This window comes from Heloderma suspectum, chromosome 2 (assembly GCF_057233095.1).
Source record: "Heloderma suspectum isolate Gila_16-S chromosome 2, 16-S_ref, whole genome shotgun sequence".
Taxonomy (NCBI): domain Eukaryota; kingdom Metazoa; phylum Chordata; class Lepidosauria; order Squamata; family Helodermatidae; genus Heloderma; species Heloderma suspectum.
The window spans coordinates 62,774,932-62,788,838 of record NC_139459.1 but is presented as its reverse complement, the minus strand read 5'-3'; the positions used below and the strand labels follow the sequence as shown (position 1 = coordinate 62,788,838).

The 13,907-nt window shown below is 42.1% G+C and overlaps 1 protein-coding gene across 1 annotated transcript in view; it reads right to left on the bottom strand.

Annotated features, from left to right (window-relative positions):
- Positions 1-13,907, bottom strand: part of RHOBTB3 (Rho related BTB domain containing 3) — a 54,057-nt gene that overhangs the window by 38,348 nt on the left and 1,802 nt on the right. The window contains exons 3-4 of the mRNA XM_084833694.1: positions 7,808-7,992; positions 7,392-7,617 (exon numbers count right to left, since the gene is read on the bottom strand). Coding sequence (XP_084689820.1) covers positions 7,392-7,617; positions 7,808-7,809 — 228 coding nt within the window. The 5' untranslated portion in view covers positions 7,810-7,992. The remainder of the gene's footprint in view (positions 1-7,391; positions 7,618-7,807; positions 7,993-13,907) is intronic.

The following is a 13,907-nucleotide window of genomic DNA, read 5'->3' as shown; positions in this document are numbered from 1 at the left end:
GCTGGATAATTCCTTCACACAAAACTAACAGAGAAGTATGATTTGAGTTCATCTTTTAATGATGAAAAGTTGCTAAAGCCAAGAACAGAGAGTTTATGATCAGTTTCTATCTTTTTTTGTTTGCTTTAAAGAAAAATAATTTTTGTAGATGCCCAGAATTAATTAACTAATTAGTATGCAAAGTGCCTATTAAGCTTCATCTCATTCATCCTTGCAGCAACCATGTCAACAATATTTCCAGATTACAGATAGGGAACTGGGTACATGACACAGTAACTTGATCACACTAACTGGTGAGTTAACACATGCACAGCAACTTGAATCCAGATCTCTCAACTCTAAGCCTAATATTCTATCTGGTTTTAAGTACTTCTGGTTGTTGCAGTTACTGATATATTACTTTTAAGAAAGATATATGTAGCAAAATTGTTTTTCATTTCTAGTTACAGAAAAAGATACAGCAAAAAATGCAGCAAAATCTGCTCACAGGTATAGTACTAATATAAATTAATAACATGAACAGTTCACTATTCAAAATTCTGCCTTTTCTAGTAATTAGTGTAAATTGCTAGAAAGGTGTAATTGAAATCATCTGCATTGCTGACAGCTTCACTTAAAGATAATATTCTTTAAGTGAAGCCTTTGCTGCTCTCACTGATGACCTACTCTGGGTGAAAGACAGGGGGAGTGCTACCCTGTTGATCTTCCTGGATCTCTCAGCAGCTTTTGACACCATTGATACTGGATCGGCTCTGCGGGATGGGAGTTGGGGGCACTGTGCTACAGTGGTTCCGCTTAGGGATGGGGGAGAATTTCTCCCCGAAACTTCGGGGGACCGAGTGCCAACGCATTCGGTCCTCCGAAGGTTGTTCGGGGAGAATTTCTCTGCCCCCCCGCCCCCCCCCCCGGATGGGACTTACCTTTCACGAATGTCGCTCCAGGCGGCGGGTCCCGGCGGTGGTTCGGCAGGTCTTCGTCAGGGGTGGGGGCGGCAGCCGGTCTTTTGACCGGCTGCCGCTGCCGCCATTACAAGTAAAAAAAAAACGCCCCTGTGATAGGCTACGTAACGATTAACGTAGCCTATCACGGCTAGATTTGCAAAGTCAGCCGTGATAGGCTACGTTAATCATCACGTAGCCTATCACGGGTGACTTTAAAAAAAAAAGCGCGTACGCTAATGGCGGCCCCCATAGGGAGCTGCCATTCGCGTTCCTTATTTGGTCCCTGTAGTCTACATAAAGATTTACGTAGACTACGGCGAAAATAAGGGCAACGCAAATAGCGTTCCCTTATTTTCGCCGTAGTCTACGTAAATCTTTACATAGACTACAGGGACCAAATAAGGAACATGAATGGCAGCTCCCTATGGGGGCCGCCATTTGCGTACGTGCTTTTTTTTTTAAAAGTCACCCATGATAGGCTACGTGATGATTAACGTAGCCTATCATGGCTGACTTTGCAGATCCAGCCGTGATAGGCTACGTAAATCGTTACGTAGCCTATCACGGGGCGTTTTTTGGTTTTTTTTACTTTTCTTTTGAAATTCGCGGCCGGGGAGACGGGGCGCTTCTCCCCAGCCTGAATTTCGGCCGGGCGAGGCGGGAAGCCTCCCCCCCCGGCCTGAATTTCGGCCGGGCGAGGCGGGAAGCCTCCCCCCCCCCGGCCTGAACTTCGGGGGGAGAAGCGAAGCGCCTCCCCCCCACCGTGAAGCAAGCTGCGAGACCAGGTAAGTGACTTTCGTACATCCCTAGCTTCTGCTCCTACACGCAGGGCTGGTTCCAGAGAGTTGTATTGGGGGAATCTTGTTCTACCCCATGGCTATTAAGCTGTGAGGTTCCACAGGGTTCTATCCTATCCCCCATGCTGTTCAACATCTATATGAAGCCTTTGGGTGAGGTCATTAGGAGTTTGGGGGTGGGGTATCATCAGTACGCTGGTGAAACTCAGCTCTATTTCTCCTTGTCGTCAGGGTCAGCTGAGGAAGTGAAGGTGCTGGACCAGTGCCTGGAGGCTATAATGGACTGGATGAGGTCCAATAAACTGAAGCGAAATCCTGACAAGATGGAAGTTCTGTGTATTGGTGGTTCCCGAGTCTGGGAATTGGATAAGCGACCTGTCCTGGATGGGGTTGCACTCCTCCTGAAGGAGCAAGTGCATAGCTTGGGAGTACTCATAGATCTATCCCTGTCACTGGAGCCTCAGGTGGACTCCGTGGCGCAGAGTACTTGGAGGCAGCTTCGGCTGATCCGCCAGCTATGGTTTTTCCTGGACAGGGATAACCTAGCCACAGTAGTACATGTGCTGGTAACTTCCTGATTAGACTGTTGCAATGCACTTCATGCGGGGCTGCCCTTGAAGATGACTCGGCAGTTGCAGCTAGCGCAAAATACAGCAGCTAGACTGCTGGTCGGAGCACCTTATAAAAATCATATAACACCAGTTTTAAAGGAATTGCACTGGCTACCAATACGCTTCCAGTCAGAATTCAAGGTTTTGGTGAAGACATTTAAAGCCCTAAGCAGCTTGGGACTTCGATATTTGAGGGAGCGCCTCTCCCTATATATGCCTGCCTGAGATCTGTTGGAGGGGACCTCCTCTGCATTCCACCAGTGCAAGACATACACTATGGTGGGACGTGGCAGAGCTTTTTCTGCTGTGGCACCCTGGTTGTGGAATGCCCTCCCCTTGCAGGCCCGATTGGCGCAGACATTGGTCTCATTTTGGCGCCAAGTAAAAACATGGCTTTTTACCAAAGCCTCTGAGGGCTAAAATGCATTCCCTAAAGTAGCACACTGTTTTAACTATTTTATTGTTTTAGATTGTAATTGGTATTAACTTGTTTAATGGTTTAATATGTTTTTAGCGGTTTAAATTTTTATTGTTTTATATTGCTTAAATTGATTTTATTTGTATGCCGCCCTGAGATCTTAATGATATAGGGCGGGAAACAAATGTTTTAAATAAAATAATAAATAAAATATTCCTGGGCTTCGTCATATTGCACGAACAACCATGATTATTTAAATAAGCACTTCTTCATTTTTGGAAGTCAGTAAACACTGGGAACAAGAAGAATGGAATAAACTGTATTTACAATATTTATATATATATTCTAAAATGAAATGTTATATTATATGCCCCAACTTTCTTTTAACAATTCAAGAACAAACAGCTAACTAACCATAACATTCTAGAAGAGCATTTGAAGAATTTTTCTGTGAGACAATAGACTAATATTCCCGCTTACTCCTGCCTACACTTTCCCAGCATATTAGAATCTACATTCCAATACTCCCTTTGATTGGCACTCCGTTCCTCATTCTTTTATTCCCATTTTTATAATAAGATTCTGAATGCTCAAAATTTGGAGTTCTTTGTTTATTCTTACAAGCAGAGGCAACCTGAGATTCTGCAACTATTTCTCCACTGGCATTCTGGAAAGATCAGTGCTAGAGAAGGACAGGCCAATGCCCTTGCTTCTTATGCAATAAATAGTTATTACCAGTTGATGAAAGGCTTTCATAGTCTGTTATAAAACGATCTTCTGCTCTGCCCATTTTTCAGTTTGTAAAATCCCAATCTGCAGGATTGCAGAGACAGCATAACAATTTGAGAATAACACTAAATTTCCAACATTCTATGCAATATCGGATCAAACAGATCACGAGATACATTCAAAATGTTCAGAGGTGTAAGAAGTAAAGCAGGAAAAATAAGTGCAAAGTATGGAGAGACAACATGAAAACTGAGGAGGCAAAAAACAGAACATGGAACATGAGCAACATGAAATTAAAACAACAAAATGAAACGTGTTTGGTGAATATGTTAACCCATGGGCATATATATTTGTACATTTTTCAGTTAAAGAGCAAAAGCTCAATTAGAGACCAATGATGTTGAAATTCCCAGCCTTCTGCAAGCATGACACATACTGCCCAGCCCATGACAGTTAAGTACTTCTGGACATCATTCCCTCTATTTCAGAAGTTCAGAGGTAAGAGTGGATACTTATTGTAGCCAAAACAGCACCATCCATGCACAAGAGAGAAGTATGGGAGAACCCAAGGTTTGCAGAAGTACAAAAAAAAAATCCTTAGGAAAAAAACCCTCTAAGGGAAGGAACCCCCCCAAAGTCCAATGAGAACTAAATGTGCTCAGTGGCCATGGAATGGGGAGGAGTACTGGGGAAGAATAACAGGAAACCAGGTAGGAGGGCCAATGGAATGAATACCTTGGAAGAAGAAATGGCTATCTGACTGGAACACTGAGCAGGGACACTGTTGGCTTTCCTTGTGATAATGCCAAACCAGGAAACAAAATTGGAGGTGCCTTTAAAAAGAAGTACCTCTTATTCTGAGGGTTTTGTTGCTGCCCTTGCACAAGAGCAAATGTATTTAACAGTATGGCTATCACCACAGATGATGTCTGACTTCTAGGTTTCTATAAAACTCAGATAACATGATGTAAAAGCATCATGATCCCTGGAGAAAGCAGACATCTAGAAGCACTCTTAGTCAAATAAATAAACAGTTTATCTATACCTGAGATCTGGAGCAGAAAATCAAGTTTTCAACACAAATAATAAATAGCAGAAATAGGTTGATAATGGATTGCATTATGACCCAGACAAAAAATACAGGGTCAGTTGAATCAATAATATTGACCAACAATCATCTCTGTATGTTTGCATACAGACATAAGTATGCATAGTTACTCTTATAGCTTTAGGGCATGTACTCATGATTGCTCAGCAGAGATTGTTACCTTTTAATGCACTTCAACCACCCTTCTGTACACATGAACAGAAAGGTTACAAGGGTAGCAAGCAGGCACTTTAAAAAATTCTCTATGCACATTTCATGTGCAGCAGAGTAATCTCTATGATGTTTGTGATTGTGGGTACAGATCCAGAAAATACTTGTTTGTGATGTCATAATCCAGAATATTCCCAGCTGTCCATGGAGGCTCAGGTGTCAGCTGTGAGCCGGACAGCGCTGTATCAACTCCATCTGATACGGCGGCTGCGCCCCTTCCTTCCCGACCATCTGCTCCCATCGGTAGTACATGCCCTGGTCTCCTCTCGTTTAGACTACTGTAATGCGCTCTACGTGGGGTTACCCTTGAAGACGGTTCGGAAGCTGCAGCTGGTACAGAACGCGGCGGCTCGCCTGATTAAAGGCAGCCGCCGGCGAGATCACATCACTCCAGTGCTGAAGGAGTTGCACTGGTTACCAGTTGTTTTCCGGGCCAAATTCAAGGTGTTGGTTTTGACCTTTAAAACCCTATATGGTTCCGGCCCAGCCTATCTTAAGGAGCACCTCCAGCAACACCAGACAGGCCGCTTAACAAGATCAGCCTCAGATGGCCTTCTCTCTGTCCCATCAGCCAGGACAGCTAGACTGGTGGGGACGAGGGAGAGGGCCTTCTCTGTGGTGGCCCCCACTCTGTGGAACTCCATCCCTAGGGAACTCCGTCATGCCCCCTCTTTAATGAGTTTCCGTCATGCATTAAAAACGTGGTTGTTCAGGCAGGCATTTGGGGTGGGTTAGGGTATTTAAAAAAAAAAAATTATGGTAAAATTTTATTGTTTTAAATTGTTTTATGGTGGGTTGTACATCGCCCAGAGTGGCTGGGTGACCAGTCAGATGGGCGATTAATAAATTTAATAAATAAATAAATTAATAAATAAATAAAATATGAAAAAGTAATTTTTTTGGCATGTCTTGATGCCAGAAGTATCTTAACTGATTATTTGTAATTAATCACTTGATAAATCTATCAGATCTCTAGAATCACCCACGTGATATGATGCATAGTAGAACAAAGGGTGTTCTGGACAATGTTGTGTTTGTGCATGGCAAGCATATGATGGGGCTCCAGATGACTGTTCCCATCTAATGCACCAATTCCTGGACAACTGCATTTTCCCTGAACTCAAGCTTCAATACTGAATTACTTGGAAAATGCAATTTTGCTTTCTACAACTGCAGGCATTGTACTAATGTCATATGACCATGGTTGCATTATTGGATAATACTTGTAACATTGTGATAAGCAATACAAGTCCACCCTTACTCTACCTATGCCACTTTGTATTGTTTAAATACTCTGCTATTCAATTACCTTTTTTCTTGGTTTTTCTTGGTTCCCCTGTCCCCCCTTTAGACACTGTGCACTTCTGCTCTTCGGTGTCTCCCAATAGCTTAAAAAATGGCTATGCCTGAGCAACAAGATAACCCCCTCAACTTTCCATTCAGTAGGCCTGGAAATATTATGTCACTGGGTCTATAGTACTTTAGCACTTAAGATTAAGGCTCAAAGAATATTGTCCACAGCCATCAGTTTCAGGGGACTGATTCCTGTTAATAATCTATGTTATATCTTGAATTATCAGAGACATCTCCAAGATGAGCAGCACCTCACCCACCTGGATGATACTACCAATGCTTGCTATCACAAAGCATGTACAGATTTCTGTAGAACCATAGTCTTCAACCATTTTAGACCTGGGATCCATGTTTAAATTTTAGACCGTATGTCTGCCCTTTTTCTCTTCACTCACTTCATCTTGCTCCCATTAAAAACACAAACAAATACAAAATGATGGTGATGCTGTTGGTGCAACCCAAGTGTGGGTTAAAATCCATGAGTTTATAGAACATTTATAAGTGGAGATGTTGCACACAAGGAATGAAAAAAACCATTAAATGAAAATGAATGAAATGTACAAACAGAACATTAGTAAATGAATAAGACATTTACTCAACCCAAATAGTATTTCCCCAAGGTCTCACCAAAGAGTTATAAATCGATTTCCTCATAACTGATCCTAATACTAATTCCAGGAACATTACTAACAGCTATTTTGGTGCATGATCAACTTATTGCAAAAGTAAATAATGGAACAGGTACACTTTTCAAAACTTTGCCATCATGCAACTGTCAATCATATTACATAGGAAGTTTCATAGAATATTAGTTTAACGTCAAACTGTGCTTTAACATTGCCAAATCATGTTATATTCTGTTAGCTTCAGCAGAAAGACATGGATTTTCAATCTTCAAAAATGTTTTTATTCTCTATAAAACATTGCTTCTATATAGGAACAAGAGATAATGGTCCTGTTTCTTTTGAACTTTTCAAGATACTCCAAGAAAGGGTCTATTTGATTTAATCAATTGGCAGTATTTTTCAGAAAGTATGTACTTTCATTTCTTTTTCTACTGATTCTACATTTTAATAACCTTATAATGAATTATAAGTTGACCAGACAAAAGCTACAATCATAAGCACACTTACAAGGAAGTAAGTCCCATGGAACTCATTGAGACTTGCCTCTGAGTAAATATGTTTAAGGTTTGTCTGTTATTTTCCTACTAGAGTCTCTTACCCAGAGAGGACAGTCATGTATCACCAATCTGACATTTCCAAACACACAGGCGTGATACTCGGTGAATGCAGGATTTCTAAGGTAGTTGGCAGAGTTTAGTAACGAACTGCTGTCAGTCTCTGAAACGAGAGCACTTCTCCCAAGATAGGTCCAGATCAGACTCCTCTGCTGATCATCTTCAGAAAATCCACTTCTTTCATTTCCAAAGGCTACAATGTGAACAGACCTACAAATAAATGATGTTTTTAATCTGCTGTTATCAAATACCTATTATTACAAAATTAAGAGGATGTGGGGAGGGGGAGAAAAGAAAAAAAAATCTGTTCCAAGTCAGAATTAAAATGTAATTTTTTTCAAGGCACACTTTTTGTTTTCCAAACACAAACCACTTAAGGAGTAAATAACGACCCACATACATGATCTTAAATCCAAAAGCAGGAGAGCAAGGTGGCCGGAGATCCTGCAAAAGCTGCTTGCATTATACATCCAAAACCTCTTGGGTTTATTCTTCCTCCATTTCTTGAGGCTGTTTCATTCGCCCAGTCGCATACTCAGTGGCTCTGGGGTGTTTCCTCCAATGTCCTGTTCAGCAACCCCTTCTCTGCAAGGCAAAATGAGGGTTAGCTCTGTGACAACAGCTTACTGCTACTGCTGCTGGCTGAAGGTGAAATCGGCACATAAACTCAGCAGCTGCCAGCTTCGAGCTCAGCCATTGCCTCATGACGTCAGTAAACCCTACCAACAAAGGGTATTAACACCCGCAAAGGGAAGAGAGACTCCACATTTCTGCAGAGCCAACACAGTACAGTCAGGTCAGTGGAGAGAGAGAGAGAAACAAAGCTTTGGGAAGAGCAGTACCTCACTGAACTGAAAGAGACTATGCATTGCTGCTAGCATGAAAAAGATACATAAATACATGAGCTCACTGGCAGCCAATCCACTTCCAGTCATATAGGCAAGAAGGCAGGCAGCCCTGTCTAGCAGGATAGAGATGTCAACACTCTAGAAAGAAATGCCCGCAATTTAAAACATTTTCTTTCAGACTTTCACTTGTACCCTAGGATTGTTGTTTATAAAATCCTTTAGATTCCACATTCTGCTGTTTTATTGTTAACCGACAGATTAAATTAAATCTTATATTTAATTGTAAATATATATCTATATCTATAAATTATTTTTTAATGTTAAATTGAGAGGTTTTTTTGCTATGAGCATTATTTTTGAAAAATAATATTATATACCTCTTAAAAATAGTTTCTGCTTTCGGTGGCACCAATATAAATCAAGCACAACAAAATTCCATTATAAAAACAGAATTTTCAACAGAAATATTAAGAGAATATATCTACTATAAAATCTGATAGATAGATAGATACACACACACACACACACACACACACTAGTCTTCTTGTTTTTTCATCCTTAAAAGCTGTGGTGATGAAGAAGGGAAAACAAAGTGTACAACTTAATATTATTTCAGGTTGTGTGAAGTGCTGTAATACATTGTTACTGTGTAAAATAAAATATGCAATTCATTTAAAGACATTAGGGCTGCCGAGCCCTAATTTTGAGGCTACATAAAGTTATTTATGTAGAATATGAGTCACCTCCTCTTTACTACTATGGTGGAACTATCCTGATCATGCTTCAGTAGCTTGAGATCTGTGTAAATATAAGGAAGGAAACGGGGAGCCTTGATTTGTGTGTGTGGGGGGCGGACTACCTTTGCTATATGAGGTAAAGCCTGTTAGCTCCTTAAAACAAAAACAAGGAAACACTCTGACGTTAGAAATGTGGAGGGTACACTATCCATAGAAGGCCAAATTTTAGATGGTAAAGCACAGCATTTGAAAGGTCAGATACTGTGTTATATTTTATTTTACATCTCTTTGTGGGTTTCCTACTTGACCTTGTTGTTCAGTCGTTAAGTCATGTCCGACTCTTCGTGACCCCATGGACCATAGCACGCCAGGCCTTCCTGTCCTCCGCTCTCTCCCGGAGTGTGCTCAAGTCCATATTCATTGCATCCGTGATGCTATCTAGCCATCTCATCCTCTGCCGTCCCCTTCTCCTTTTGCCTTCCATCTTTCCCAGCATCAGGGTCTTTTCCAGGGAGTTTTCTCTTTGCATTAGGTGGCCGAAATATTTGAGCTTCAGCTTCAGTATCTGTCCTTCCAATGAGCACTCAGGGTTGATTTCCTTTAGGATGGACTGATTTGACTTCCTTGCAGTCCAGGGGACTCGTAAGAGTCTTCTCCAGCACCACAGTTCGAAAGCATCGATTCTTCGGCGCTCAGCTTTCCTTATAGTCCAGCTCTCACAGCCATATGTTGCTACTGGGAAAACCATAGCTTTGATTATACGAACCTTTCTTGGCAAGGTGATGTCTCTGCTTCTTACTATGCTGTCTAGGTTTGCCATAGCTTTCTTCCCAAGGAGCAAGCATCTTTTAATTTCATGGCTACAGTCACCGTCTGCGGTGATCTTGGAGCCCAAGAAAGTAAAATCTGTCACTGCTTCCATTTCTTCCCCTTCTATATGGGGCCAGATGCCATGATCTTCATTTTTTTAATGTTGAGTTTCAAACCAGCTTTTGCACTCTCCTCTTTCACCCTCAACAAGGGGCTCTTTAGATCCTCTTCGCTTTCTACCATTAGGGTGGTATCGTCTGCGTATGTGAGGTTGCTGATAATTCTCCCGGCAATCTTAATTCTGACCTGTGATTCATCCAACGCAGCGTTTCTCATGATGTACTCTGCATATAAGTTAAATAAGCAGGGCGACAATATGCAGCCTTGTCGTACTCCTTTCCCAATTTTGAACCAATCGGTTGTTCCATGTCTGGTTCTTACTGTTGCTTCTTGTCCCTTGTACAGGTTTCTCAGGAGACAGGTAAGGTGGTCTGGTACTCCCATCTCTTTCAGAATTTGCCAGAGTTTGTTGTGATCCACACAATCAAAGGCTTTAGCGTAGTCAATGAAGCAGAAATAGACGTTTTTCTGGAATTCTCTTGCTTTCTCCATGATCCAGCAAATGTTGGCGATTTGATCTCTAGTTCCTCTGCCTCTTCGAAACCCAGCTTGTACTTCCGGTGGTTCTCGGTTCACATACTGCTGAAGCCTAGCTTGTAGGATTTTGAGCATAACCTTACTGGCATGTGAAATGAGCGCAATTGTACGGTAGTTTGAACACTCTTTGGCATTGCCCTTCTTTGGAATTGGAATGTAAACTGACCTTTTCCAGTCTTGTGGCCACTGTTGAGTGTTCCAAATTTGTTGGCATATTGAGTGCAGCACTTTAACAGCATCATCTTTTAGGATTTTAAATAGCTCAGCTGGAAGACTGTCATCTCCGCTAGCTTTGTTGTTAGTAATGCTTCGTAAGGCCCACTTGACTTCACTCTCGAGGATATCCGGCTCAAGTTCAGTGACCGCACTATCATGGCTATCAGGGACATTCAGATCTTTCCTGTATAGTTCTTCTGTGTATTCTTTTCACCTCTTCTTCATCTCATCTGCTTCTGTTCGGTCCCTGCCTTCTTTGTCCTTTATCATGCCCATCTTTGCACAAAACGTTCCCTTGAGATCTCCGATTTTCTTGAAGAGATCTCTAGTCTTTCCCATTCTATTGTTTTCCTCGATTTCTTTGCATTGTTCATTTAAGAAGGCCTTCTTGTCTCTCCTTGCTATTCTCTGGAACTCTGCATTCAGATGGATATGTCTTCCCCTTTCTCCCTTGCTTTTTACTTCTCTTCTTTCCTCAGCTACTTGTAAAGACTCATCAGACAGCCACTTGGCTTTCTTGCATTTCTTTTTCTTTGGGATGGATTGAGTTGCTGCCTCCTGAACAATGTTACGGACCTCCGTCCATAGTTCCTCAGGCACTCTATCAGGTCTAATCCCTGAAATCTATTCCTCACCTCCACTGTATATTCATAAGGGATATTATTTAGGTCATACCTGAATGGTTTAGTGGATTTCCCTATGTTCTTCAATTTAAGCTGAAATTTTGCAACAAGAAGTTCATGATCTGAGCCACAGTCAGCTCCAGGTCTTGTTTTGACTGACTGTATGGAGCTTCTCTGTCTTTGGCTGCAAAGTACATAATCAATCTGATTTCGATATTGACCATCTGGTGATGTCTATGTGTAGAGTTGCCTCTTGTGCTGTTGGAAAGGAGTGTTTGCTATGATCAGCGTGTTCTCTTGGCAGAACTCGATTAGCCTTTGTCCTGCTTCATTTTGTACACCAAGGCCATGCTTGCCTGTTATCCCGGTGATTTCTTGACTTCCTACTTTAGCATTCCAATCCCCTATGATGAAAAGGACATCTTTTTTTGGTGTTAGTTCTAGAAGGTGTTGTAGGTCTTCATAGAACTGATCAACCTCAGCTTCTTCAGCCTCAGTGGTTGGGGCATAGACTTGAATTACTGTGATGTTGAATGGTTTGCCTTGGATTCGTACTGAGATCATTCTATCGTTTTTGAGATTGTACCCCAGTACTGCTTTTCCCACCCTTTTGTTGACTATGAGTGCTACTCCATTTCTTCTATGGGATTCTTGCCCACAGTAGTAGATATAATGGTAACCTGAATTCAATTCGCCCATGCTTGTACATTTTAGTTCGCTGATTCCCAAGATGTCAATGTTCAATCTTGCCATCTCATGTTTGACCACCTCCAGCTTACCTTGATTCATTGACCTTACATTCCAGGTTCCTAAACAATATTGTTCTTTTCAGCATCGGATTTTCTTTTCACCACCAGACACATCCACAGCTGAGTGTCCTTTCGGCTTTGGCCCAGCCGCTTCACTCTTTCTGGCGCTACTTGGACATACCCTCTGCTCTTCCCCAGTAGTATATTGGACACCTTCTGACCAGAGGGGCTCATCTTCCGGCGTCATATCTTTTAGCCTTGTGATACGTTCCATGAGGTTTTCTTGGCAGGAATACTGGAGTGGGTTGCCATTTCCTTCTCCAGTGGACCACATTTTGTCAGAACTCTCTGCCATGACCTGTCCGTCTTGGGTGGCCCTGCACAGCATAGCTTATGGCTTCACTGACTTATGCAAGCCCCTTCGCCACAACAAGGCAGTGATCCACGAAGGGGAAGTAGTGATCCATGAAGGGGGACTAGCAAATCACAAGCACTAGAATCCAGGAGATGCCATTCTATATCCTCCTAGGATCATTCTCTGTGCCCATATCATGTACCATTTTATGTCCTCCAACTATCTGAGCTCTACCGTGCATTCAGTTCTCAAATTATCAATGCTTATTACTCTAACAACTACAGCATCACACATACTAATAAAGAATTTATTCTTCAAGTACTATCCTGATGTAGCCAAAACAGCACCATCTAGCACAAGAGGGAGGTATCAGCAGGCTTGGGGAACCCCAGGATTTGCACAAGTTAAAAGAAAACTGGAGGCAGGGGCATCCTAATGGGAGGAATCCCCAAAACAGCCCAATATGGACTGGGTGTATGCAGTGAAGATGGGATGGTAACTGACTTTTGCGGGTGGGGGGGGCAACAGAAAACTGAGGGAGGAAAGAGGAATGGAGTACCCTGGAACAAGGTATAGCTGGAACCCTGAACAGGACCACTCCACATTGCAACGTCCTGTTGTAGGTCCAACTTCTGTAAATGTACTTCTCATTTCATGTTGCCCAATAACTACCTTAGTTGCTTCTGGAAAGTTCTGGACAAGCTCAGAGCAATCCTATGGTGGGTGGAAGGGATATGTGGCATAGCTACTGCTGCTTCCTATGCCCTGCTGGCTCATTGTGGCCAGAGCAGGAAGTGGGGATACATTTTATTTTTATTTTTTTGCTGTTTTTCACCACATGGGTCCTTTTGTTTTAATTTTCTCTCCGATTGACGTCAATTGAGGTAAGGTAGCGAACTAACTATGCCAGCTCCAAGGCTCGTGTAGTTTCTGGGCTGCTTTGTGTGCATGTCACAGTACTAAGAAAGCTTGGGATTCCACAGATTCTCAACCTCCTCTAGCTTGTACCTAACATACCCCATTCCAGGAGCCACTGTCAGCAGAGATGGAAATGGACCTGGGCCTCCTCTACCTGAGAAGAGAAAGATCCATCTGCAAGGAGGAAAGTCTGTGATATCCTATGGGCCTAGGACACCCTCCCATTATCCAGGGACCATAGGACCAAGCCCTTAACCTTCATGTTAAGTGATTTTGCTTAGTATCTTTGCATGTGTAGAGAAAGAGAGCGCTAACTAGCCACAGAGGTACTGTCCCTAATCTGTTATAATTCTGCAGTGCAACAGATATTCTGGATTATGCTCCTAAATTGTATACATTTATTTTCATTGTCATCTCACTTTTCTAGAAGGCATTCAAAGCAGCAGCAGAAAATTAAGCCTCTTTATTAGATGCAAACCAGTATGTCTGGTTACAACAACCAATTATAAAAGGCGTATATGAATTTCAAATGGGAATCAATTTAAATCCATTACCTAAACCAGGTTTTTTTCTTGGCAATTTAAATT